Below are 23910 nucleotides of genomic sequence, written 5' to 3' on the forward strand. Positions count from 1 at the left end.
TATGGACAATCCCCAAAGCTTTCTAAACACTACATAGTGAGCCATGGCCACACAGGAGAACTTATCTCATCACAGCTACAAGCCTCCCCCCCCACCCCCCAACAAGATGCAGTTTAATGGCTTATTTTGGCTCCTAGTAGGGAAAGCACAGAGCCACAGGGATGGGAGGCAGCTGGCCACATGCATGACACAGTCAGGAAGTAGAAAATGAACAGGAAGAAGATCCAAATTTCAAGGCTCTTGGTCAGGCACTTTCTCCAGCAAGGTGCCACCTCCCAAAGGTTCCATAACTTTCCTACCACCACTACCACCAGATGGAGATCAAGTGTTGAAACATGAACACACCCAAGCAACAACAGGTTTCTTTCTGATGCCCGTTTCCTGTGTACTATGGTCTGGTCATGGGCTTATAAAAATGATAAAAGGCTTTTTCTTGCAAGATCTCTCACTTACAGGCCTCATGTTAGGTGTTCTATCTAGGACTTTGCCTGGCCTAGTTGACCATAGCACCTTGAAGCTTTTTTTTTTTTTTTTTAAATTATGTAGCCTGGTGAGTTGGCTCATAAAGATTTCCAACAAACCTGATGACTTGTGTTTGATCCTGGGCACTAACAGTGTAGAAAGAAAGCTGCCTTCTATAGGCTGTACTCTGATTTTCACAAGTGACCCATGATACATGTGTTCAGACAGAGAGAGACAGAGAGACTGACACCCGCATAATATAGGAACAATTTAACTAAGTGTAATAAAGGTTTTAAAAAATGTCAATGTAAGTGTGTATGTATGTACACTGATATGCTGGGCTTTTGGGCACAAGTGTTCAACAGTGCATGCGCACATGTGGAGGTTAGAGGACAGTCTCTGGTGTTGGTCCCCATCTCCTAGCTCAGCTGGGACAGGGTCTTTTGTTGTTTGCCATGAACACACCAGGCTTACTGGCCCACAACAAGCATCTGGGGACTCTCCTGTTTCTGCTTCCTACTTCTGGGTAGGAGCGTTCAGATTGCACTGCCGCGTCTGGCTTTACAGGATTCTGGGGGTATGAACTCTAGTCTTCATGCTTGCAAAGCAAGAACTTTATCCAGCAAGTTACTTCCCAGCCCTCAGAGTCAAAAGAGTTAGAAATAACTCCAGGGGTTGACAACTTTTATCAACAGCTCTCATGGAGAATTTTATCATAATTCTCTGATTAGCAGCTACTGTGAAAAACAATACTATGACGGCAGATGGCCCATTCAAAGAAGGAGCATAGGATTTAGAGCTCATTCCCACAGCGATACAAGGCAATAAGGGCTTCTGGGAGCTCGCATCTTCTCCCTATCCGTATCTTCCTGCATCCCATCTGTAGCTTGACCATCCTCCACGAGGCGTTCACGGTCAAGCCACAGGCTGAACTGTTATTTCTCTTGGCAGCGACTGAGAGCTGCTTAGGGCCTCAGTAGACCCGTCCACCTTGCTGGCCTGGCCCACATGTAGAGCTGCCTTGGCAAAAGCATGCTAGCAGGCAGATGCTCATACCACTTCAAAGACACACCCCTCCAGGTGCCGAAGGCGGCCTTTCTGGTGCTCATGCTTTATCACTGTTTATTTTTGCAAGGCACCCAGCTGCTGTGGTGATATTTATATCAATAAGTGCTCTACTCATCTGCCAGTTTCAGGGGATGCTTGCCAGCTGTGTATAGCAGCCAGTCTCAGGGTGCTTCGGAGCCTGATGTTTTTACATTCAGAGACTTGGTTTTCAAAGGCTGTGCCAACATCTGGGGCTAAAAGATCTATCATTCACCAAGGACTACTCTTTAAAAGAGCAAGCTAACGTCAGTGACCTTGATATTATAGGTCCAAAAGTAAGTGTTTTCACAATTCTCATTCTGTTCCCAAGCTTCAATTTTGAAAAAAAAAAAGGGGGGGGTGGGGACAGAAAAAAGAGCAACTAGACCTTCATCCTTCAGCTGGGGATTGAACCCAGAGCTTCTTGGATGCTGGTCACTTGCTCTGCCATTGAACTACAACTTTAAGGAGTGCAAACAGGCTTTTATAGGTCCCACCTTGCTCGAATTTCATAAAGGTGAGTTGCCTTACTTGTCCAAACAGTAGAGCAGGTGGTGATAATTTCCGATTCTAGAATATTCTAGAACTCTCTTTTAGGGGGATTTACTTTATTCCCTATTGTTATCTCTCTTCCCTAACCATTCATTCTTCAGGGCCCAGACATTGGCATCATCCTTTACCTCCCATTTTTAACCAGAAAGCACGTTTTGTCTTCCTACCTTTGGGATACATGTAGACTCTACACCATATTACTAGATAACTCAAGCCACCATCACCTGTGCCTGACTGTTCTTGTCACTCTGTGTGCTTTCTGCTTTTATTATGATCAACCACCATCACCTCCCTCCCTCTAGTCTCAACATAGCAGACAAAGGGATACTTTTAAAAGTCAAATCATGTCACTTTCCCTATCCTTTGCAGAGTGAAGTCCTAAATTCTCCCCATGGTGACTAAGGTCACATGGCACATAACCCTGTTACACTTCTCATATCACCACTGATTCTCACTACCTAACCCTGATCTGGCCTCAGATTACTCTGTTGCTCCTTGAGAGCATCAGGTATTTTCCTATCACGCTGCCTGGATACACTGTTCCCTGGGAGGAACTTGTGGCTTGCTCTCTAGCTTCCTTCAACTCTGTGCTCACATATTCTCAAGCCCTTCCTTGACTACCCTAGTCCATCTGAGTCCCAACACAGTTTTACAATATTCATTTATGCTTCCTTGTCATCATGTCTCAATATATGATTGAATTCCTTATAGAGCATTTGTTGTTTATGGGTAGTCTCTCCCCTTTAGAATAGAAAGAGCATGGAAGACGGGAATATTCTCATTTCACCTTGTCTGTGTTGTTCACTGATACATTCCAAGAACCTAGAATAGCTTCCAGCAAATAGCAGTAGCAGATGCTCAACAAATATGGGTTGTGTGAATAGAGGAAACCTCTTCTGGATAACTCGCATGGGCACATTCCAACACACACTCACCTCTCCCCCCCACCCCCACTCTGCTCCTGTCCATGCTCACCCCTCCCATCTTCCTGCATTTCCATTTTGGCCAGGTGCTTCCTGGATGTCTGATCACCCAGACAAGCCACCTGCCACCATCTGTGACTTTTTGTCCACATTCGCATGCAGCTGCGACCTGAACTGTGTGGACTTCACACTGGAAAATGATCTTACATCTAGCCCGAGTTCTCCTTCAAGCTGCTTCCTCTGTTCAGATCCCCCACCCCTCAGTCTCTAAACGTAACTCACATCTTTCTCCAGTCTCTGATCTCTATGCCTGTGCTCTCTGGTCCTAGATTCTACTTTCTAACACAAGTTAGAAACCTTTGGACCACCCCCATGGATAGCAAAGGCTTTCTAATTATCCTGGAGCCTCTGGGAAGCATACTGCAAAGGGACTCAGGTAGCTGACTAGCCAAGGGCTATGAGGAACAGATGAAAGACCAGTGTGGGTGGTGCTCAGGGTCCCCACCTCCTGCTTTAACAGGCTCAGACCTTGGCTGCTTACTTTTGCTTCATTCACTGGGTTTGCATAAAAGCTTCATTGGTGGAAAGGATCTTATCACTTAACAAACAACAGTCTGATTTTATCAGGGCTTTAGTTCAAGGCCCAGGCTCCTGAACCTGCAGAGGGAACTTCTCTGCTGTCTGAGCCCTGCTGTCTTGTTCCAGCCTTACCTCGTTCTTTCCCTATGGATACAGCCCCAGGGTGCTGGAACCAAAGCTGGCTCTAAGCAACTATCTGTATGTCCATCTGACTTGCTGTTGCCTCTGTTGTTCTATGTAGAAGTCTTTCTCCAGCCATTCATCCCCTGTATGAACAGATCGCCCCTGCTCCCTTCAAGGTCCAAATCACCTTCCTTTTGAAGTCTTTCCTCACCCTCTGGATAGAATTAATTGCTCTCTGCTCTAGGTCAACATGGCACTTCATTGCTGACCTCTATTATAGCACAGCCACAAGAGCCTGGGATAACTTGCCCATCTGTCTCTGTAGCAAGACTGGCAGCTCCTGGAAGGCTGAAACTATAGCTCAAGCCCATTTAGAAAGAAAATTATTCCCACCCAAGGCCAGTGCAAGGCCAGCACTCACACAAGAGTGTACCAAATGACTTTGGGTTTCCTTCAAGGCACAGAGAAGACAACATGGCAAAAATCTGAAAGGCCACCTTCATCTCCTGTATCCCATATAATGTATCCAGAGGCTGTCCCAAAAGAGTGTCCAATGTCTTAGGTGTGTGAAAATATAGGCACGTGATGGTGGGAACTAAAAGACTCAGAGGGGCTATGGCATAAAGTCAAGGCTTGGCTATGTAGTCAGGGAGCGAAGATTCCCAGGTTCAGACTCCAGGTTCTGCCAGCAGAGGCTACATGGCGAGGAACCTTTGGGGTTGGTGGTGGTGTTCAGTGTTTTGTGTGAGATCTTGGTTTTCTGATCTCTGCATGATTTAGAGTAAGGCTTTAACCAGTGTCTAAGGCTTAGACAGCAGGGTCTTGTTCTTGGTGTACTCAGAAAAAGCCCATAGTCAAGGGGACTAGTTTATGGGAGTCATTGGTAAAGGATTCAGTAGGAGACTCTTTGACTCTGCAGGCAGTGGAATAGTATTGACAGTCTGACAATGCCCACCAGTGGGCCATTGTAGAGTCTCCTTGCAAGTCTATAGCATACAGATCATGACCCACTGGGGCCCACCTTTAGCAGCCCCACGGTCGCCTCCTACCTGAGCAGTATCCATCTCGTTCAGCATCACCACAGATGAACAATTATAATCAAACACCAGCCTCCAGAAGTCTGCCACCGTGTTGGGTAGAGGATGCTGGGTGACCACGAAGGCGGCAGGCTGCTTGTGGCTCTGACAAAAGAGTGACACAGGTTTAGTCAAATATATACCCATCAGTGATATTCTGATCATGATGAGGCTGGGATGACTGCCAGAGGCCCTGAGCCTGCCAAACAGATTTCACACAGCACCTGCCTGCTCTGTTATCTCTCCGTGCCCTGGCGGCAAAGGGGACCTTCCCATAATGAACACATTCTCCTCCAAACTAAGACATTTCATTAGGAAAGTGTCATGAGGATAGGGATTATCCAAATAAATTATTTATGTCTCAGAGCTCAGCAAATCATCATTACAATGTGAAATGAAAAATCCTGGATACAGGTTTACCGTGCTGTTGGCCTTAGCACCTCTTGTCATATCAGGGATCCCACAAGTTCCTGTGCCTATGATGCTGAGGAGGGGACCAATGGCTTCAGAGGGGCCTGATAGCAGGGATCTTCCTGTCTTTGGGATGGATTGAGAGCTGAGCTAGCTTGGCCAGAGGTGACATTATGTCCTTTAGCCCACAAGGCAGTAGAGTTAGCCAGTCATTAGAATCATGTGGACCTGAGGTTTAAACCCAGTTTTGTCCCCCATAAATTATGACTCACCCATGTGTTCATTCATCCAGCACTACCCACCCATTTGTTATCCATTCTTATTTTTAAATATCATTGTGGAGAGTCAGGCAGTAAACACTGTTAAATCTAGATGGTTTCAAAGCTCTTTTTCTGGAAAACGAAACTTAAATCAAAAGGGATGGTTGTCGTACAATGTATGTGGTGTGCAAATTAAAACCAAATAAACCAACAACACTTGGCAATTAGGGCTAAAGAGATGGCTCAGTGGTTGAGAGCACTTGCTGTTCTTCCAGAGGACCTGAATTTGGCACCCAGCACACACACATCAGGCAACTCACAACTATTTGTATTCCAGTTCCAAGGGATCTGATACCGTTGGGCTCTAGAAGCACTACACTTATGTACGTGAGCATACTTGCAGGTATGCACACACCACTTGCAGGTATGCACACACCTACCCACAATCAAAACTAATAAAAATAAATCTAAAAAAACAAAAAGAAAAAACATGGTAAGCAAGTTCACTACAGGGTGGATCAATTCCTGTCTTAAGTTTTTTCCTCGGCATCAGTGATGAGTCTGGGTAGCACACTTAGACACAATCATAGCCTAGCACCAGTAAATACATTAATTTCACATTAGAAACAACGACAACACAGCATTAGTAAATACATTAATTTGTCCTTGTGTTGCAGACATAGACATTGAGACCCAGAGGTTGGGAGGATCCCAGTATAAACTTGAGAGCTTCATTTGGGCCCCATGTGACACAATACCAAAGGGGAAGATATTTGGAAAGATTGAGTAGTGACTCCACTTCATTGGTAGCTTGTGCAACCTGAAAATCAGCCATTGTTTCGATCCATTATCAAGGTAGCCGGGAAAGGTGGGAGTCAGAGCTGTTGCTCTAGAGTCACAAGTCAGAAGGAAATGGGAAGAGAAGGACAGAGGCTCAGAAATAGCACGGCAAGGCCTTATAGACATGTTTATTGCGTCTACACTAGGGATTCCTGTTTCCCAGGGCCTTCTTTTGACCAGTGGATGGTCTAACAATAGGTGTTGGGGGACAGACCCTTTAAATGTCTCCAAGCTCAAAGGTTATGTCAGCATGGCCTTTCAGCCATTTCTACACTGGAAAAAAAAATCCAGCCTAAGGCTATTGAGATGATCCAGCAGTTAAGAGCAGTGGTTGCTTTCCCAGAGGATCTGAGTTCAATTCCCAGCACCCACATGGAGGTTCACAATTGTCTGTAACTCCAGTTCCAGGGAGCTGTAGGCACCAGGCACACACACCCTTCTTCTGGTCTCTGCAGGCACCAGTTCAGGTACACTCATGGTGTGCAGACACAGATTCAGGCAAAACATTCATACACATAAAGTAAAATAATATTAAATTAAAAACTCAGGCTTTCAAGACAGCAGGCATGGATGGGGCTTGGGTCTTTGGTGCCACCATCTCAAAGCCAGTTGGCTTTGAGCAAGTAATGAAAATACCCTGACCCTCATTAGATCTCCAAAAAATGGGGAGAGTAATACCCCAGTGCCAGATGAGACAACTCAAGTCCAGAACCCGACATGCAGGGAATGTTAGTTTTCTTTCTAGTTGCTTTCTCTGTCTCTATGATAAATGCTCTATTAGGCCAGCACGCCTGACAAAGTCTTATCTGAAAATATGTTCGAGATCTGCGCTCCTGCCGGGTTTCAGGGATCAGCCAGCAATCCATTTCGTGGATAACATCATCCTTTACCAAGGGAAACATTAAAAATTAACCCAGAGGACTTCATATTTTTCTGCTAGAGGCAAAGCTGCTATGGTTACCAGATAATGCACAGACTGAGCTGGAATACAGATAAGGAGTTTTTTTTAAATATAAGAAAGGCAAAGGCTGCAGTGATGACTCAAAAGAGAAATGCCCTGTGGACAAAGAGAAGACAATCAGAATCAGAGCTTGGCACAAGGCATTTGACTCCAGGCAGCATCTAACCTGCAAAGCAGAGGTCAGGAGCTTCCTTGATGCTTGCTTGGATGAAGAATGTAGAGAGAGGATGCTGGGAAGGTGGGGGATAATGATAGGGGTGGCTTGGAGAGAGAGACAGTGATTGGAGGGACACACACACACAAAGACAGAGACACAGAGATAGACAGACTCTGAGAAAGAGAGAGATAAGCAGGCAGACTCAAAGAGAGACAGAGACACAGAGACACACACACACACTTACTCACAAACATACATACATACACACAGAGAAATACACATAGAGATAGACAGAGACAGACTCAGAGAGAGAGAGAAAGAGGAGAAAGATAAGAAGACAAATTCACAGAGAGAGAAATACACAGAGACAGTCACACAGAGACAGCATGCATATAGACATAGACACACAGAGAGAGAGAGAGAGAGAGGGAGAGAGAGGGAGAGAGAGGGGGAGAGAGAGAGAGAGAGAGAGAGAGAGAGAGAGAGAGAGAGAGAGAGAGAGAGAGAGAGAGAGAGATATCTTAGAAGGCCTTAGGCTAGAAAGACCAGAAGACTTACTTCTTCTTTGAGCAAGTCTAGCTATTTAACACAATCCAGGCACAACTCTCCACTTCTACACTCAGCCAGGAGAATATAAGCACCTGTGAGCTGAAGTCAGGACAGGTCATTTGAGAGTTTAGTTGGGAATTGACCTTGGATTACTTCTTTGTTTCCAAAACTTAGAACATATGGGACAATCAGAGGTCAGAGAAGTAATGGTCTTGATCCAGGAAGTGGCTACTCTCTTGTCTGTAAGTGAGATGGGGGACCTCATGGGCTGGATGAACATGACTTCGAAGTGGGGAAAGGGGAGGAGAGATCTTGTAATTGTGCATCCCCAATCAGACAATAGCGCTCTTGGTCTTGAGCCTTAGAAGCCAAGTTTCACACATCTTAGTGGATTGATCAAACAAACAGGGGAGGGACAATAAATGAATTCTGGAGTGAAAGCTGGAGCTCTGGCTTTGCCATTATTTCTCTGGAATACCCTGAGTACATCTTCCTCAGTCTCTTAGTCTCTTCTGCTGCAAAGCACTTGGGTGAGACTGGAATGCCTATGGTTCACACTGCTACAAGTGTCTGCAGACCCTGAAGGTGCAATTTTATAACCAGAAAATGCCCAAAGACACAGGGGCAGAGCATATGAGGCAGAGGCATGGGAACACTGGGGCAGAATATTTCCCTAATTTCAAACCACAGCAGGGAGCAGTTCTCTTCTGGGACATGCCACTGAGGAAGCATGGTACCTTAGCAAGGAAATCTGGGACATGTCCCGTTTCCCTTCTTTATCTTTTTATTACTTCTACTCGTTGCCCAGCAGCCATTTACTAAACATCTACTGTGTGCTATCTTCCTCTTTGCCTCTGCACAGGAGTTATCTGAGGACTCATTTGAGATACACCAGAAGGAACTCCAAGATGCTATACTACCTCTTGTCTCCCAAGGTCCCAGACCAAGGCCTGGCATGAGGAATATGGCCAGAACTGAACTCCTGCCAGACATAGAAGCATGCAGGATAGAACTCATCTTGAGATATTATAGGAATATTTTTTCCAGCTTTTGATCCATTCTGTCCACCTTTTTTAAGCCAAAGAGACAAAAGCACACAATGTATCTGGGTTTGGACATGAGGCTCCAGGGCAACTATGGTCTCAGAAGCCACCAGTCAGAACCAAGGTGGCCAGTTGGGCTCTGGGATTCAGTCATCTCCATGATGGGCTTTTTTCTATAATGACTCCCAAGGGCTTTCTGCCAGGGCTCAGCTTACATCCATCAGTGCTGCATTGATGTAGTTGCTGGACTCTCCATCTACTGAGATGAGGAAGGGTAGACAGCGGTCCAGAGGCAGGACATCCATGCTCCGATTCTTATCATGGTTCCGGGGTAAGAGCCCAATGCTGCAGTCTTCAGGCCGCACTCGAGGTGTCACAATGTTGAGTGTCTGTGGGGGTACAACGGTGAATAGAGGAGACTGTATCTAAGCGAAGGGAATTGATATCCCAGCTTATCTTAATTCACCTGTCTCTCCTCCAAGCTTGGCTTTGCTACCTCTTTCCCCAAACCCATGTTCCTCCCATGACAGTGATATTCTATTATACCCTGCTTGCTGCTATAGGACTTCTGGACTAAGGGTCTTTGCCAGGAGCTTTGTGATACCTTCAAGGTGCCAAGGCTGCAGGGGCAGGGTGCCCAAACACAGGGTAAGCCACGGGCTAACAACACCTGCCAACCATTCAAACTGTTGTTCAACTGGGTTAGCACAGCACTAAGGGAGGCCAGCCAGAAGGGCATATGGCAGGGAATGGGTTGGAGAATCCCTAATGAATGTTAAACACCACTTGAAGTACCCTGGAAGGAAGAAAGTTATTTACCAGGATTCTTCTCAGTGTTAACATGGAAGGACGATGGATGGATGCTAGGATGTGCTGCTCAAGGTGGATAAGGGGCATTGTGGGGAAAATGAGTAGGTCTACAAAATTGCAAGGTTTGTGCTCTGTAGAGTAAGTCGCACAGTTAGGGACCAGATCTGTACCAGCCAATAGACTAGATCTTATGTGCAATGTCCAGGGTTGTGTGCCTTCCATTGCTCTGACACTTGACATGTCCCTGCTCTGAGACAATAAAGATTACTTGGTTAAAGAAGCCCTAAAATATCAGCCTGACTGGAATAGTATGAACCAGGTTTTATTTGTTTACCTACTGCCCAGTTCAAACAGCACCATTGCCCAGACATGTCATGGTCTTGGCCATGGGATGAAGGGCTGAACGCTAGCTTTTTACTCAGTGCTATGTCTAGGACTTTAGTGTCTTCTACTCAGTCCTCTCAGACCAAAGCTGCAGCTTTGAACATCCTGGTTTCAAAGGTGTGGATCTGCAGTACCTGAGCCATGCTCTAAGAGATGGTTTAAGGCTTAAGCACACAGAGATCCTGTTAAATTGTAATTTGTGATTCAGTAGGTTTGGGTGGGGCCTAAGAGTCTTCATTTCCAAGAAGTTCTGGAGTCCATGCAATGGAATTTGTGGAGAAAACACCGAGGCTACAGTCTCCCCAGACTCAAGGAAGCATGAAATTCACACCAGCTTATAAACTTCTGTCCATTCCACAACATCAACAAGAATTAACTAAGACCTCAGTTCAATAGCATAATCACAGCAGAAAAACCAATGTCAGCCATCATTGAGTGATTGGTTAATAGTTGCTAATGACTGTGCAATCTGATGGTGTGAAAAGCTTTCCACAGCTGCTGGGCACTGCAGACACACACACACACACACACACACACACACACACACACACACACACCAATCTCATGAAGAAAAGCTCGCAATATGCATTTGAAGTTTCCTAGGTCATTGCTATTGATTGAAAACACACACACACACACACACACACACACACACACACACACACACACACACACTTCCTCCTGCACCCCTGTCCAATATGCTGCTATCCTGGCTCCCAGCAAGGCATACGAGGATGTAGCTTCTTTGGGAAATAATTGGGGATCAGTGTCCCTAATGAAAAAAACACACACACCATGTGAAATTGTAAGGAAACAGCCACTCACAAACCACAGTCGTGTCTGAGCTCTCCCCTGATACTACATTTGCTGGTAGCTTGCTTTTGGGCTTCAGTGCTTTCAGAGATGTGAAAAGCAAATGCCTGCCATGTAAGTCACCCAGGCTGTGGGAATTTGTTAGGACAACTCAGAGCAACCAAGTCCCTGCACATCGGCTTTGTCCATACCTGAAACTCGTCTTTGATCTGGCTGGAGTTGGTCTGCGGGTCCAGCCTGCTGATGTTGTAGTAGAGAGAGCGGAACTCACACACTGGGATGGCAGTATTGCCGCAGAGGCATGCTTCCAGGATGGCATCGTGCACAAACACGTACTGCTCCTGCAAGGTCAAGGGGAGGGGAAGAGGGCTCCGGTCAGAACAAATGCCTGTGAGCATTTGTCCACATGGAACGAATCTTGCAGCAACAAAGGAAGACATGATTTATACTGCAGAATCCTTAGTTTTTATCCTGTAACCTAAAGGTCTAAGTCACCAGTGTTCTACAGTGATTGAGCTATACAGCACATTTTTCTCTCATATAGGATGGGACAGCAGAGTCACTGATAAGGGTGAGAAATGTAAGCACATGCCATCACAGGTGCTCCAGGGGTTCCACTCACATCGTCAGCTCTCACAGAGAAGCTGCTAGCTGCAAACCCCTGCTCTTCTCTCTGGGGGGCTTTCTTCCTACTTCCCAGAGTGTACTTAGTCTTACGCTTAGGACAAACAAACAAACAAACAAACAAGACAGGTGCAGGGTTGGGGACAAAACCCCAAGGCTCCACTCTTCTTCTATGGGACAGTTTAGAGAAATGTGGTCTACATTGTCTCTCAGGGGTTGCCAGCAGGATTGGGTTCCAGATGTTACAGCACAATAAATTACACTTAGTTTATTTCTGTCCTATCCCACTTTACACTCAACAACCAGAGTGTCTTGGGTTTGCCTCCAAAGAGACAGCTTGTGCTGAAAGTTGCATCTCAGGGTCTGATCCTAAAATTTGTGCTCCATCCTCTCCATCCTGCTTCTTGGGACCCACTTTTCTCTTCTGATGAAATTCCTCTCCTTTTCTATATCTTCATGTTTTCTTCTTTCCAGAAAGTATTGTTTTAACTCTATCAGTTCAGACAATCTTAGTTGTATTATCCTCAGGCATTGGGCTCTCCATCTAGACAGAATTCTTCCTTGAAGGCAAGGATGATGTATGCCTCTCTAGGATGCCTCAGCCTTTGGCTCAAGGCATTGATATCAAGAACTTTGGGCTAAAGAGATTTCTCAGTAGTTAAAAGAACTTGCTACTCTTGCTGAAGACCAGGGTTTGGGTCCCAACACCCACATGGTGGTTCATAACTGTGGTAACTTCAGCTTTAGGAGACCTAACAGGACCTTCTGACTTCTGTGAGCACCAGGCACACATGTGGTGCACTTACACACATGCAGACAAAACACTTAGACACATAAAATGAAGTAAATAAATGTTTAAAAAAAATCACTATGTTGGTTAAGCCATTTCTATTAAGGTCTGTCCGAGCGTTTGGCACAAAGAAGGCATTCCATAAATATCAATACCTCCTCTCCCTCTCCATTCCTTCATCCAAGGCTCAAACATCATCTCTAACAACGTTATTCAATCTTACTTGGATGACTGTAGAGCTAGAGAACTCACCAGTTAATGCTTCCAGAAGTTCCTATACCAGAGAGTCCCAGCATTGGTCTGGACATCTCCCCATATCGAGTTATATAGGTACCCTGTACCAGTAGTTATACAGGAACATCTCTTTCTGCAGGAATTCTCCATAATGAGCCTCTGTCCCACCATGCTTCTCTTTGGTCAAGGTTTTCGGTAACTAGCTGGCTTACTACCCCAGGACTAACCTCTGTCTGCACCAGGTTGACCCTCTGTGCCCGGAGCTCACGCACACAGTTGAAGATGTCCACAACCCCTTCATTCTCAGCCATGTCGAGCATGGTGTCAATCGCAATGAAGCAGCCAGTCCTCCCGGCTCCAGCACTGGAAGAGAAGTTAGGTGTGTGTTAGGGATCTTGGGATGGGATGGATTATGGTGATAAGGCCCCTACCATTTGACCTTATCTCAAAAGCCTTGCTGAAAGGCAGGGGGTTACAGAAGTCAGATGGAATGGTTGGGACCCTAACATTGCTAAGCTATGCTGAACAAGTGACTAAATTTTCTTATATTAGATTGGAAAGCAATGCTTACCATTGGAGGTGGTTTCAAGGATTTATTTTGTTGTATATGTATAGCAAATGCTTATGGAGTACTTTTTGTACAATACATTGCTATACAAATTTGATAGGAGGTGATAGTCAAGTTTCTTATCCCATTTCATTGTCGAGACACTGAGGCATAGAGAACTTGTAGCCTGAAGTCATGGAACTGGCAAATGGGAGAGCTGAGAGTTCTCTGAGACAGTGTAGAGCTTCTACTACCTTTCTTAATAAGATGTGTAGTGTGCCTGGCATACTGGAGCCTTCCTAGTAAACATGTCTTTCTCCTTCTCCCTTTCATTTTTTAATTAGGTTACAGAGAGTGGGATAGACAGAGACCAGAGAGCTCTGAGCTGTGTCTAAAGGCAGAGAGTAGATCTGGAGTCTCCTATTCAAGGCCCTGCAGTTGACCCATTTATGATGGCTTCTTCGGGGTCATGAGTCAAGCACACCATCAAACTGGAGCAGCTGACAGCCTTGAGATCCTCATCAAACACCAGGTTCCTGGGCAGAGAATCAGTTTGTCATTACTGACAAGCTTTAACAGGGGAATCTCAGACAAGACACAGAATAGCAAGAGGATTTCACAAAACTCCCTGGAACAGGACAGATCTTCCCAGATTATCTCTGGGATATAAAACAATAGGGCAGAATCACAGAACGCTGGCCTGTACTGTGCACAGTTTTGGAAGGGAATGCAGGAGAGACTGTAAAGTAAGCCCACATTGATGGTGCTTTCACACTTTACTTGCCCCGTGGAAACAAATCAATGACATACTAAAGCAACACTGGCCATGAAGCAATGGCCAACCGGGGCCCACATCAATGGTGGTCTGGAAACCAAACCCGTTGGAAGCAGTCCTCATCTGTGACAAGCTGCCATCATTCAAACCGAGTGTAGTCTGACTTAATCTTGCCTCCAAATACCTGTCCCCACGCAACTCAAGACCCCTTCCAAAAGAATTGAACAGAACTGGCTCTGGAGCTTGGGAAGGAATCTCTCTCTCTCTCTCTCTCTCTCTCTCTCTCTCTCTCTTTCCCTCCTCCTCCCTTCCCCTTCTCTCTCTATATCCAATCTAATCTATCTAGATAAACATACAGATAGATAGATGTAGATGTGAAGTACACGTAGATGTAGATAGAGATAGATAGATAGATAGATAGATAGATAGATAGATAGTCATTCATTCATGTTTCCCAAAGCCTCACCCCCCACTTATCTCATGGGAATGAACTGGTATCACTGGATTTGAATCTTGCCTCCAACATCATTGAATAAGGTGCCTGGTGTCAGTGAACTTCAGCTCCTGCCCTCTGAGAGAGGTTTTGAAAAGTCTGAGCTGTGTGTGTGTGTGTGTGTGTGTGTGTGTGTGTGTGAGCGTGCATGAGTGTGTGCATGCATCTTGTTTTGTTTTTCTAGAATAAACTAGTAGTTAAACACATGGTATTTGAGATCCTGAGATTAAATCTTGGCTCTGTTACTTACTAGCTGTGTGACCTTGGACAAATGACTTCATCTCTTTGGGTTTCACTATTCTCATCCATAAAATGAAACAGGCCATAGACCTCTTAGTATTAATGGTACAACATATGTAAATTGCATTAGATTGCATTTTAGAGGCATAATGCATGTAAATTGCTTAGTTTTGTGCCTGGCTACTTATACTCCACGGATATTTATCAAGCATCCTTGATGTCCTGGATACCACAGTTAAGAGTAGGGAAAGGAAGATTAGTAAAAGACACTTACTGTCCTAAAGTATTTGTTACGCATTGTCTGGGGTGTTGGGTAATGGTAAGAGTCTGGGAGAGTGGTTTGGAATCCTTTCAGGCACTTAGTGTGCATCAGCCAAACCGTAGCATCCCCAGGAGAAGGTATCACTCTGCTCCGACACTTTACAGTGAATTGCTAGGGAGATGCAAGCGCAGACCACACTCAGGACCACAAGTGGCAGAGGGTCTCATGACTACTTGCCATTGTTCCACTTCCTCTCTACCTCCTGATCTCTGGCTGTCTTTAGGAGATAGATAGCAAGCTTAGATGCTAACGGACCTTTTGCTCTTCGCAATGAGAGAAAGACAAAGCAGAGAATCCATGCCAGATGTTCACAGTGCAGAGGCTTTGGCGAAACCCTCAGGTTTTCCCTGTGAAGTGTGGTTGGTTCTGTATCTGCTGCCGTGGAGAACACAAAGGGATGCCATGTGTGGGAGGAGCTGGCTCTGAGACATTCGCAGAGTCTCCCCTGGCCTCTGGACTGACACAGGTATTGCCAGGAAGTATGAAATGGCCGAGTCATACAAGGTGTAAGGAGACATGCTGAGCCCAAGGTCATACTGAAACTGAGGGGCATTGGGAAGGAGGGGGACTCTGTGGCCTTCAGCTCTGGGCATCTACCTTCTTCCAATTCCAAATGCCCTTGACACAATACTTCATCTCCATTTAGAAGAATCCAATGCCACTTATGTTCAAAGTGACTTTCTAGGTCAAAGCTAAAAGTTCCCCATCTCAGTAATAAGGGGAACCTGATGCTGGCTACTCGCTCTCTATTAAAGACCCTGCAGGCCTGCAACTGATATTACAAATAATAGGAGTAAAGAGACACATTCTTATACCAAGGTGTCCCATGTCAAGTTGCTGCCAGGAAGCTCCAGAGAACATGTTAACAATACCAGCTTTGACATTTCCCAGCTCTCTCTACTAGTTCTGTGCCTCAGTTTCCCTATCTGTAAAGTGGGAGTGATAAGAATATTGCTCACCTATCAAGCTTGGATGCGAAGTGAAATAATATACGTGGTAGGCATAGCAGCTGCTGCTAAGCCCCATTGTGTCCCTTGGAGTAACAACCTTAACAGTAACTTAACCATTACTGCCATTGTTGTTGGACAGGTCTTTTCAGAAGGTGGCAAGGCTCGAGGGGGCGGGGGAGGGCATAGGAGGAGGAGTCTTAAAGCCATAAAACCAAGGCCCTGGGACAGGATAGTATCACCCTCACCCAGAGAGCAGATCCCTAGAGGTCCCGTTGATTGAAGAATAGGGATGGAGGTTTGACTCACCTGCAATGGACCACTATGGGCCCAGCTTCTGGGGGATTGAGAAACTTGACCTGGCGGACAAAGCCCAGAAGGCCAGTGGCATAGCAGGGAACACCGTGGTCAGGCCAGCTGGTGAAGTGGAAGAGGCGGAGCTCCCGGATCTCATGGTAGCCTTTCTGAGGAGAGAATGGGCCTCTGTTTCTCCACCTGCTTCCTTCATTACTCTCCCAGTGTGACGTGGGGTGGCGGGGAAGGGTGAGGCCCTTGCTGTGTGAATGGGTGTTAACTCATGGAAACTCGGCCCAGTTGCTTTTGGAAAACGTGAAACCAGTAGTTGCTTGAAAAACATCTTAAAAATGAATGAATGTATTTATTTATTTTTACGTGTCTGAGTATTTTGCTTGCATGTCTTCAGCAGACATTCATGGCATTTCCTAGCTGGAGCTAGGAAACATCTATTTTATTATTATTATTATTATTATTATTATTATTATTATTATTTTTTATCTCAAGTTAGGTAATTGCTTACCAAGGGTCATCTTTCCCTGGACGTGTGCTAGGCCCTTTGAAGCGGTGATTTAAGCCATAGTTCCTGCTCCTGGATTCGCTCATGACCTCACTGAGTAAGGAAGACTTCTACACGGATAGTTCTACTAGGGCAGAGGTTCTCAAGATTCCTCATGCTGCAACTCTAAAATAGTTCCTCATGTTGGGGTGACCCTCAACCATAAGGCTATTTTCATTACTACTTCATAACCATAATTTTGCTACTGTTAGAAGTCTTAATGTAAATATCTGATATTTCTGATGGCATTACCCAGGTTGAAAACCACTATATTAAAGTATAGAAAGGAATTATCTAATGTAACTGCAGAGGAGGAGAAATCAGACAAACACCAACCAGAGGACCAAATCACCCCTGATTGAGATCAATCCTTGACCAGACTCCCAGCCTGGGAAATGCTGACATCGTTTTGCCCTCCACACTACATGTTTTTGACCCTTGGCCAAGGATACCATTCCTCTCATCCCTTCCTCTACCGGAGCCTTCTCAGTCCCAATTTTCTCTACAAATTACTTTGGATCTGGGGGTCTGCAATGGGGTACATTTAAATCTCTTGTGCCCCTGTTCATTTTGGCCTCTATCCTTTGGTACCATATAGCTTTCATCAGAATGTATCACATCCTTAGTCTATTACATTGTCTGTTGAAGTCTGTTCATCTCTCTGGTTGAGGAATGGTTGCAAAGTCTATTCTGACTGTTGTATCGTGCCAGCTGGGCACAAATCAGACGTTTGCTCTACACTCTCTGAATGAATAGACCAACCAATTGGCTTCAAAGAGGGACTTCCGTGGAAAGGGAAACTTACCTTCTGGACTGTGAAGGTGCGGATGACGTATTCTGCCAGGGGCTCTGTTTCTATTAGGGTGACTTTAATGTCTCCATAGACCTCTGTGTCATCTGGCCAGTATCGGACACACTTCACCTGTGGCCGAGTGATAGACAGGGAGAGGATAGGGAGGAGGGTGAGAAGCCACCTCCTTTGGCTTTCCTATCCGAATAAACCCAAGGGTGACTTTGGAGGCCCATTTCAGCCCATGGGGCACTCAGTGGTCAGGGATCAGCAAATTGTGCAGGGCCTAACTCACTGCCAGAGTCATTGGGGCCATTATAACAACAGCACTATCTTCTCTTACAGCTCCTTGTGGTTTCCTGCTGCCTTGCTACACTAAGCCGTCAGAAAGAACTAGGTAAGATGGGAGGTTCATCATCTCCACTTAGCAGATGAATAATAATACTGGAGACTGGTGACTTGTTCATTTCCTGCTGTGTCAGCGTGGAGCCGCTAAGCATTATCATCTGAGTGAGGTTGAGAAATCAGGTGGGGAACAGCAAGGAGGGAGAAGCAGAAGCGATTAGGAGAGGGTCCCTGGGGGCTGGAAGGAGAAAGGTTCTTAGTTGGGGAAGACACAGACAATCCTGAGCTCAAAGGGAAGATATACCACTACTCTCTGCCCCAGCGGTAGGTGTCTATGCTAACAGCAAGCCAGTCCCATGTTTGGCTCTAAGTTCCACAGAGAGAAAAAGAAATCATAGTTTCCCCCTTAAAATAACAAAAGCATTATTACCATTCCGGGGGATGCAGCACGGCCTAGCGTGGCAGTTCCCACAGTGTGTTCCGCTGGGTGCTAATAGGTGTTAGGTAAACAAAAATGAAAATAAAATAAAACAAAACAAAACAAGGAACAAAACAAAACAAAAAGAGGTTTTTTTGTGGTCAAATGAGTTTGGGAAATGCTTGTTTCAACAAAGATAAACAAGCTGCTTTGGTAAAAGATGACTTAGTTCTTCAAAAGTACTAATGTTGTTAATAAGTATCTTAGGACTCTTCAACCGGGCAGAGGACACAGCATTTCCCAAGCGTATTTAACCATGGAACCCTCTGCTCACTCCTCATCCTGTAGGCTAGCATCCCTGGGAACCCACTTAGGGGAACACTCAGTACACAACAGGCTTTGGAGGCAAATGGACATTGCTGGGATCTGAGACCTTGGAGCTAAGTACCTTCTAGAAAGAGCCTCAGACTCCTACAGCTAATGAGAGCTCATACTTACCTTGTCTAGCATTGCCTATTAAATGTTCCATGGCTTATTTTCGTATATGGTGTTAATTATATGTCACCACAACCTTAGAAAATATGTTGCCCCACATTCTACAGGTGAGGATTTAAACATGGGGAAGCCGAGAAAATTGTTCACAGTCAACAGCTGGCGAGGAATGGAGTGAGGAACACACCCAGACTGTCTGACTCATAACCAGGAACACTGCCTTGTGTGATTACTGAGCCATAAATATAATGGTGTGTGTGTGTGTGTGTGTGTGTGTGTGTGTGTGTGTGTGTGTGTGTTGGCCACTAGAAGGAGTTCCATTATGAAACTGCTCTTTCTCCCAAGTTGCCTGGTTTCCATTCACAGTCCAGCATCAGGAGAATTCATTTCAGAATGTGGAATGTGCTGTGTGCCAGACTGGAATGCTCAAATTCTGGGCAGCTGCTGTTCTTCACTAGAGTTGCAGCCTGAGGCTTATTCCTTGGGGAAGCAGCTGAACAGTTGGAGCAGCTGGAAGTGGGGGACAGTCTGAATAGTGGGAGACAGTCTGAACAGTGGGGGACAGTCTGAACAGAGGGGACAGTCTGAATAGTGGTAGACAGTCTGAATAGTGGTAGACAGTCTGAATAGTGGTAGACAGTCTGAATAGTGGTAGACAGTCTGAATAGTGGGGGACAGTCTGAATAGTGGGAGACAGTCTGAACAGTGGGGGACAGTCTGAATAGTGGGAGACAGTCTGAACAGAGGGGACAGTCTGAATAGTGGTAGACAGTCTGAATAGTGGGGGACAGTCTGAATAGTGGGAGACAGTCTGAACAGTGGGGGACAGTCTGAACAGTGGGGGACAGTCTGAATAGTGGGGGACAGTCTGAATAGTGGGAGACAGTCTGAACAGTGGGGGACAGTCTGAATAGTGGGGGACAGTCTGAATAGTGGGAGACAGTCTGAACAGTGGGGGACAGTCTGAATAGTGGGAGACAGTCTGAACAGAGGGGACAGTCTGAATAGTGGTAGACAGTCTGAATAGTGGGGGACAGTCTGAATAGTGGGGGACAGTCTGAAAAGTGGGGGACAGTCTAAACAGTGGGGGACAGTCTGAACAGTGGGGGACAGTCTGAACAGTGGGGGACAGTCTGAATAGTGGGGGACAGTCTGAATAGTGGGGGACAGTCTGAATAGTGGTAGACAGTCTGAACAGTGGGGGACAGTCTGAATAGTGGGGGACAGTCTGAACAGTGGGGGACAGTCTGAATAGTGGGGGACAGTCTGAACAGTGGGGGACAGTCTGAATAGTGGGAGACAGTCTGAATAGTGGGGGACAGTCTGAACAGTGGGGGACAGTCTGAACAGTAGGGGACAGTCTGAACAGTGGGGGACAGTCTGAATAGTGGGGGAAGTCTGAATAGTGGGGGACAGTCTGATCAGCAGGGTTTCAAGTATTAAAATAAGAGTCAAGAGTAGGACTATAATGATTGGTTCAAGTATCCACCCTTTTCCATCTGTGCTTTATCTGTAAAACTGGACAATTGGTCAGATGGTGAATGTTCAAGGATACTGACTCATTTAGCCCTGACCCATGAGATATCTACACTCTTTCAATACAGTATGACAGAATGGAGAGCTTCTTCTGCCCCACCACTGCGACCAGCACACTTTATCCTAATAGACTACCCATAACTTACCTGTCCACTCGTGATATAGTTTATATACACTATGGGAGCCCTTTGAGTCTAGATATTTGTACATCAACCTTTCAACTGTGCAGCCTGCCCACTGACCCACGGGCCACAGTTAATCAAAGGAACAAAAGCAAAATTGGAAATAGTAGCCTCTTTCCCAAGCTCTTGCTAAGGACAACTTAGGACTGAATCTAGATAGAACAGAAGGAGACAGAGGCCTGAACCCTCAAGAACAGTGAAGGTTCATAGGCAGGGGAGGAAGAACAGGCTGTTGAGAGGAGAAGACAGATGGAGAGAGGGATGTGGAGGCCAGGTTTGTCAATAGGGAGGGAGCCATGTTGGCAACATCATGGCTGGGGGAAGAGAGAGACCTGCTATGTTGAGGTGGGTGGAGGAGAACCCAGTGGAGACACAGAGCATCATGTAAGTCCTTGAGTTTCAGCAGAAAAGTGGGAACAGGGCAGGCACCTTTGTTTGGCTTTCAAAAGGTTTTAACTTATTTTATAGTCTTATCATTTTTGTGGGTTGTTTTTTTCTGACAATTTCATAATAAATATAATTTATTCAGATTACTCTCTTCCTCTCCCTTCTTCTCCTCCTCTCCATCAATCTGCCCTCCCAACCCCTGGCATCCTGTTGTCAGTTTGATGATTTTTGTTTCTGTTTTGTGACTCATGTGCTGTGGTTTTTGTCCTTTTGAGCATATTCATACACTGAAGGAAATAATTCAGCAGTGAGGAACAGTATTATTTTTCAAGGGAAAAGGGAATATGTGAAAATCTCTGAGCCTTGGTGGGTTGCACATGGTGATATTGATACGTTTGATCTGTCCTGCCTGGCTCCTTCCCTTCAATGACACATCTTAGTTACAGGTCCCTTCCACCTCCCTTAAGAGCTGAACATGTCACTTGCTTCTCAGGAACTTCTGGTTGCTTCCCTGCCCCGTCCATCTGGTGTCTTTGTTAGTGCAAGCTCATTCTCTTCTTTTAGGCAAGACTAGGTTCTTTAATGGATAAAGAATGTTGGGCTAACGGATGAGGACGGTAGGTAAACAAAGGCTTGCAGTGACTTCTCAGAAAGCACCTTCCCAGGGGTGGCCTATCAAAAGGCAGGTACTTAGTGTTTGTCATATTGGGCTTTGTCCTAAGAAATGGCCAGTATTCAGCCTTTAGGGGTGTCAACCAAAACAACCCTTTCTCTTGGCTAGACCTGATAATAGAAAGGAAGGATATGAAGATGGATGCTGATACAAATAAGATTGTAGGTCTGTAACGGGTTGGGAAGAGAGTACACATCTGATAGCTTTCATTTCCTCAAAATCTATGAGGTGACATTGTCAACGGAGAGAGGATAGAGATGGGATGGGAGAGCTGAAGGAATGGATGCTGCTCAGATGTGAAGTAAGAGGAATGGCATCCCCCATCCCTGTAGGCTGCTGTAAGGGTGTGCTGATGCTTTGGAAGCTGGTGGCACACTGCAAAAGTGCCCCAACATTTGTCTCCACCACCCTCTGTCCACATGACTGAAGGGGAGGCTTACCCTGCCCACTTCCACAAGGTTTGTGACCATGACGATGCTGGCAGAGTTTTCCTGCCAGATCATTCTCCAAAAGTCCTTCACCGTCTCTTGCATTGGACCTGGTGACAGAAAGGGGGACAGGGTTAGAGACTGCAGATACAAAGCGGCTGCTCAAAGGTTAACTCTCTTGGCTGTTTAATCAAGGTTCTATAGAGGTGGGCAAGAACGAGTGTAGAGGAGCCCTAGTGGAATACCAAGTTGCTGAGACAGAGGCTGGAGATGAGTCTTTGGGGGCCAGAACACAGCAGAGATAAGAAAAGCCCCATTTTTAGATGCTCGTTGTCTGCAGCATCCTCTCCATCCTCATCCTCACCCTCATGTTCAACCTAGCAGTTTCACTTTTTCCCGATTCAGCACTTTATCTGGACTATAGTGTAGATTGTGTTCAAGGGACAGCAAGATCTCAAGGAGAGCTAGCAAGGGAGCTAGGGTAGGGAGGGTGGAGCTGCCAAAAGCAAGAGGGGGCAGCGTTTTGAGTTTGACAAATGCTAGAGACATTCATCTGAAGCTTGACCAGGAAAGGAAGGATTAAAACATAGAAAACAAAAGAGAAAGAAAAAAGGGAAAGGACTGAAAAGCAAAGAGTGGAAGATAGGATCTGACAGTCTAAAGCAATTTCCTAGAAAATGACTCTTAAGATTCTAGGTCTTCATCATTTTTAAAATTACAAAAGCAATTTATGCATTTGAAAGAAAATTTGAATAGTATTTTTTTTCCGTGTTTTGTGTGTACAAATGTATTTGCTGCAATAAGTACCAGGTCTATCATAAGTATTTTTTCATGTCCTCAAAAATGGCATTTTTTCATAGTTACAGAGTTTACTACAACATAGAGACACGGTATGTTATTTAACCAACCTATTTATTATTGGGCATTTAAGATTTTCCCACTTTTTCCTATTACAGATGACACGATAACATTGTGAAGAAAGCTTTTTATATATGTCAAGGTCCACACGTGTAATTATCTGCAGAGCTTCTCCCATGGAGGCTTTAAAAGGCATCGTCAATTTTAAGCCTTCTGATAGCATACTGCCACACTGTGTTCTAGGGCAACTGGCTGTATCTCTTTTGTAGACAAGCATTCGCAAGATGGATGGGGACCTCTTTCGGTGATTTATTGAGACTTTTATCTTCTGGTCACCCATGCATGGTATCTTGTCTCTTACTAATATAGTGACAGCTCTTTCTGCTGCTATTCTAAGCTGGACTTGTCATGACCTTGCTCCTCAAGAACTTCTGGAGGCCAAGTTGCCCCTGTCTCACTGGCTTCTCTATCTGCAAAATCTCCCCCCCCTTCCTTCAGGAGAAGCCAGGCCACTAGTGTAGAAAGACTTTGGTGAAAACAGAGAGAGAACGAGTGGATAAAAAGGCTTACTTTGATTTTATTTTTAAATCCCTCTTCCTTGATATTCCTGAGGGTATCAAGAGTGACTCAAGAGTCACTCCAAGACACTTACCTTGGGTTGCAATGTAGTGCCGGGGTCGGTGGTACCCCTGGATAATAGGAAAAAAAAACACACACACACAGTGAAGGGTTTCCATTGAAAACAACACAACATTAATACTCATTTCTTCCTAAATACCTGGCATTCTCATAGGCAAAATGAAGATAGCATCTTCAGAGGAGTATTAAAGACCATATAAGACTGTGTGTAGAGCATGGAGACAACATTGGCTGTTATTGTGATGACCTATGAGGGGCCCATACAGGTTTGCCATAGGCATTCCTTATGTGTATGCAACCCAAAAATA

The 23910-nt window shown here is 45.4% G+C and overlaps 1 protein-coding gene across 17 annotated transcripts in view; it reads right to left on the minus strand.

The window, feature by feature from the left end:
• Ptprt (protein tyrosine phosphatase, receptor type, T) overlaps window positions 1–23910 on the minus strand; it is a 1139160-nt gene that overhangs the window by 20522 nt on the left and 1094728 nt on the right. For 9 of the 17 annotated variants that reach the window (NM_001291149.1, XM_017316595.2, XM_017316593.2 and 6 more), the window contains 9 exons: window positions 23616–23652; window positions 22118–22215; window positions 18420–18479; window positions 17660–17776; window positions 16311–16465; window positions 12905–13040; window positions 11221–11370; window positions 9238–9411; window positions 4775–4906 (listed from right to left, as the gene is read on the minus strand). In NM_001291149.1, coding sequence (NP_001278078.1) covers window positions 4775–4906; window positions 9238–9411; window positions 11221–11370; window positions 12905–13040; window positions 16311–16465; window positions 17660–17776; window positions 18420–18479; window positions 22118–22215; window positions 23616–23652 — 1059 coding nt within the window. The remainder of the gene's footprint in view (window positions 1–4774; window positions 4907–9237; window positions 9412–11220; window positions 11371–12904; window positions 13041–16310; window positions 16466–17659; window positions 17777–18419; window positions 18480–22117; window positions 22216–23615; window positions 23653–23910) is intronic. The other 8 variants (NM_021464.5, NM_001291151.1, NM_001291150.1 and 5 more) reach the window with 1 other exon arrangement.

The sequence above is a fragment of the Mus musculus genome, chromosome 2, assembly GCF_000001635.26.
Source record: "Mus musculus strain C57BL/6J chromosome 2, GRCm38.p6 C57BL/6J".
Lineage (NCBI taxonomy): Eukaryota > Metazoa > Chordata > Mammalia > Rodentia > Muridae > Mus > Mus musculus.